The sequence below is a fragment of the Octodon degus genome, unplaced genomic scaffold, assembly GCF_000260255.1.
Source record: "Octodon degus isolate 3935 unplaced genomic scaffold, OctDeg1.0 scaffold00058, whole genome shotgun sequence".
In the NCBI taxonomy this organism is placed as follows: Eukaryota; Metazoa; Chordata; class Mammalia; order Rodentia; family Octodontidae; genus Octodon; species Octodon degus.
In genome coordinates, this window is record NW_004524634.1 from 4439974 (window position 1) to 4444270 (window position 4297).

General features: G+C 42.0%; 1 protein-coding gene across 1 annotated transcript in view; it reads left to right on the forward strand.

The window, feature by feature from the left end:
• Cct7 (chaperonin containing TCP1 subunit 7) overlaps positions 1–4297 on the forward strand; it is a 22672-nt gene that overhangs the window by 13432 nt on the left and 4943 nt on the right. Inside the window, exons 4-5 of the mRNA XM_023718404.1 lie at positions 338–390; positions 729–900. Coding sequence (XP_023574172.1) covers positions 338–390; positions 729–900 — 225 coding nt within the window. The remainder of the gene's footprint in view (positions 1–337; positions 391–728; positions 901–4297) is intronic.

Genomic DNA, 4297 nt, shown 5'->3' on the forward strand with positions numbered 1-4297 from the left:
AGCTTGTTCTAAGTAGGTGCTTTAGACCACTGAGCCATCTCACCAGCCCTGATGCCCTTCATTTTCCATCAGTGTATTACCTGCAGATGCAGAGTTAAATGCTGGAAGCACACTGATGCTACTTCAGTGGTATATGCCTACTGTACAGATCTAACTTGGAGAGGGTTTTCTTACATCTTTCTAGGCAGCTGCAGGACCTGGAAATAAATGATATTTTACTCATAGATCAAAAATCCTTAAAATTTGGCAGTAAACAGTCTGGGCACTAAGAGATTGGAATCTGCTTCACCAGTGTATCTTTAGCATGGGAGACTCACTCAAGTTCTGTTCTTGGCAGGCAATTAACAAGATCAAGGAGATCGCTGTAACTGTGAAGAAGCAAGATAAAGTGTAAGTGTGCAGTGAGCTTTGTCAGAACCTTGATTTCCTGTGTCCAGTTTGGATTGAGAGAAGCAAATTGCAGTCCCGGTATGGGTCTCCATCGATTTGGCTTTCATCAGACCCTGTAACCCAGCCCATACAGTATAAGGGAGGCCATTGAAAAGCTGTCACCTATGATGTCTTTGACTGCAGCCACCATCTGTCACTGATTATCTGTGGTAAAGATCCAGAAGGTGATGTTGGAGAGAGCTTTTAGTGACTAGAAGGGAATGACCTCTGAGGCGGCAGGATGAGGTAAGAAGGCTTTGGCTTTCAAGACCTGAATCTGGTTCTGTGTTATGTCCCAGGGAGCAGAGGAAGCTGCTGGAGAAGTGTGCCATGACAGCTCTGAGCTCCAAGCTGATCTCCCAGCAGAAAGCCTTCTTTGCTAAGATGGTGGTTGATGCTGTCATGATGCTTGATGATTTGCTGCAGCTTAAAATGATTGGAATCAAGAAGGTACAGGGTGGAGCCCTAGAGGTAAGCCAGCCGCGCTTTTTATAGATAGCTTCTGCTTGCACATTGGCTCTTCAGATAGCTTGATATGGGCAGGAGGCACAGAGAGAGAAAATATGCGCTGCAGAGAAAGTCAGACTTGAGAGGTGTACTTCCCCATGCCGCCACTACGTGGCGTGACTGTTGGTTAGTTTTGTAACTTCAGTGTGCAGTAGAATAAGAATTGACTGGGTGATTCTTCAGAATTTTGGTTCTCTGTGTCAGTGTTTGATGTGAGGCTAGTTCAGAAAAACTACAACCCTCCCAGTTACTAATCTTCTGAGTCCATTCTTAAGCCCCAGGGATATAGTCACGTTCTCCCTTGTATTCATTTATCTTAGAAAGATGATACACAGTTGAAACTGTGAAAGCCCCCTCCCCAAAGTGTCCCTTATACTATGCCCATATGTGGGCACTGTTACAAGTTTGTGGGTGTGTAGATGCTGTGTTTTTAGATACAAGTAGTTCTTATTATACTTAGTATTCTGTAACAAACTACAGTCCATTTAATATCAGGCTGTAGCAGTAAATTCATGTCAGCACGTGCAGTTCAGGACTGTCCAGTATGCTAGCTTAGAACTTTAAGTTGTCCAGTATTGTAGCCCTAACTCATGTCACCCGAGCACCTGAAATGTATTTAATGCATCTAAGGAGCTGTATTTACTTACATATATATTTTTTATTTTCTATTTGTTGTTTTGGTTCTGTGGATTGAACCCAGGGTCTTGTGTGTGCTAGGTAAATAAGTACTCTGTTTGGAGAAATCCCTTTTCTAAAATACAATTTGAGAGAGTTTTGCTAAGTTGCATAGACTTGCTTCACTTTTGATCTTCTCACCTTCACCTCCCAAGTAACTGAGATTGTAAGCATGTGCCACATGCCTAGATTAAAACTAATAATCTTACCTGGTAGCAAAGCCAGGGACACTAAGCCACCTTTGTATTTTTCCCTGTTTGTCCCACATTCATTAGATCCATGTAAGACTTAACATAAAAACTCACCCAGAATTTAAAACATGGTGATAATGATTTGTATGTCCTACTAACTTACAATGATTTTTCTTTCTCCCCTCCTCTTCCTTTTCTTTTTTTCACCCTTTCTTTCTCTGTTTTTCTTACATGTATGTGTGTTTGTGGGGTACTGGGGATTAAACCCAGGGAACACTGAAATACATCCCTATCCTTTTTAAATTTTTGAGACTTTTTTTTTTTTTAATGTATTTAGCATAGTGTCTCACTACAGAGATCGGACTCGTAGTGATCCTTACTGTTTTTCAGCCTCCCAAGCATCGGGATTACAGGTGCATGCCACACCACCATGCCCAATCTCAATTGCTGTCTCACTGTGCCCTGAAGGTGGGGCTGGCACACCAGGCTGGGCATTAAACCCATGGCCCCTGTGTCTGCCTAAGCAGGCACTTTAATCTGCTGAGCTATCCGGCAGGCCTTGAGACAGGGTTTTGATAAATTGCCCAGATTAGCCTTAAACTTAGGATCTTTTTGTTTCAACCTCTGGGAAAGCTGTTATTACAGGCATGTGCTATTATGCCCAGCCCTGCTTATTTCTTTAATTTGTCTCTTACTCATTCTCAGGACTCTTGTCATACTTTCTTCAGTCTTGCATCCCCTAAGTTTATTCTTTGTGCTACAGAGAAAAGTTTCCAACTTTTACTGCTTTGTGTGAAGCTCAGCAATTGAGACTGGGCATGGTGGTGTGGCACACGCCTGTAATCCCAGTGCGTGGGAAGCTGAAAAACAGGATTACTACGAGTCCAATCTCTGTAGTGGGACCCTATAGACCCTGTGCTAAATACATTAAAAAATTTTTTTCAAAAATCCTGTCTCAAACATTTCAAAAGGCTTGGGATGTATTTCAGTGCCCCCTGGGTTTGATCCCCAGTGCCCCACAAGCCCAGTGGGGTTCCATATGGCCTGTACCACAGAAGCTACTAGGCTTTAGCCTTATCTTAGCCTATAGTCGCACGACCATCTCTCTCTGTCTTCTTGCTCCTTCTTTGCTGATCCTTCTTTCTATTTTATATTCTAGCAACTTCAAAAATGTACTCATTTTTTAATTCTATGCAGCACTGACCCCTCACTTCATGGGAACACTTCTTTTTTTCTGTTTAGTTTCTTCTCGTCTATCATGATTCCTCTTGGGTATTACCCTTTGCAGGGCACTGGATTCGAATGACTCAGGAACTGGAGGTAGACTATTCCCTAAGAAGCTACAGTGTGGGGCTGGTGAGATGGCTCAGTGGTCTAAAGCAGCTACTTAGAACAAGCTTAGCAAAGCCCAGGGACCACGGTTCAATCCCCCAGCACCACATGCCAGCCAGCCCGCCCCCTGGTGGGCTGAGCTGGCCACACACACACACACACACACACACACACACACACAAATAAATAAAATTTAGAAAAAAAAAAAAAAGAACATTTAAAAAAAAAAAAAAGCTGCAGTGTTATAGATGAGCACTGGCAGACAACCCAAAAATCAATAAACAGATTACTCCTTTCATGGATTGGGAGTGACTGTTCACTAAGAGACCTGTGACTTGAACCTGTCTTGGGATCAGCTAAAGTCATTTTCTGAGTTCAGCCTTCCTGTTTATGTCTGCTGCTTCATCCAGCCTGTTACAGCTATAGTAATTAGTATGTGAAAAGCCATGGTGACAACTGTAAAGGATTCCCGATTTACTTTCATTACTGGGGATTGAACCTAAGACCTTCACTCTGAGTTATATCCCCAGAGTTTTTATCTTGAGACAGGGTCTCACTAAGTTGCTTTGGTAGGCTTGAACCTGCAATTCAGTTGTTCTGGCTTGGTTTTCCAGAATTCTGGGATCACACCCAGCTAGAATTTCTAATTTTTATTTTGTACATTTGCAGTTTTTTTGTTTTTTTTTTTTTAATGATAGCAGAGTTTTATTACAGGTAGGACAAGAAACAGGCTCTACAGAACAAGCTTGGGCCAGGTAAAGGTAGAAAAAGTACACGCTACAGTGTGATAGTGGGCCACCATGCAAGAGAACACGGTGGTCGTGCTGGCAGTACTTACCGATTGCTATCACATTCGTCATGGGGAGTTGGTACATGTATAGCATGCATCTGAATTCTTTGTACGTCCTCTTCCCCTTTTTTCTCTCACTTTTTACCATCTCTTCATCTCTTTCCCATTTGCAAAATATTTTATGTTCCTGTTTCCTATTATCTGTCTTTCATTTTGCTCTTTGTTTATACTTTGGGTTTCTCATAAAAGAGAAACCATGTGATATTTATACTTATATGTTAGGTTTATTTTACTTAGTCCTCTGGCCTCGAGGTGCATTTATTTTCCTAGGGATGACTCATCCTTTATATCAGAGTACTACTCCATTTTAATA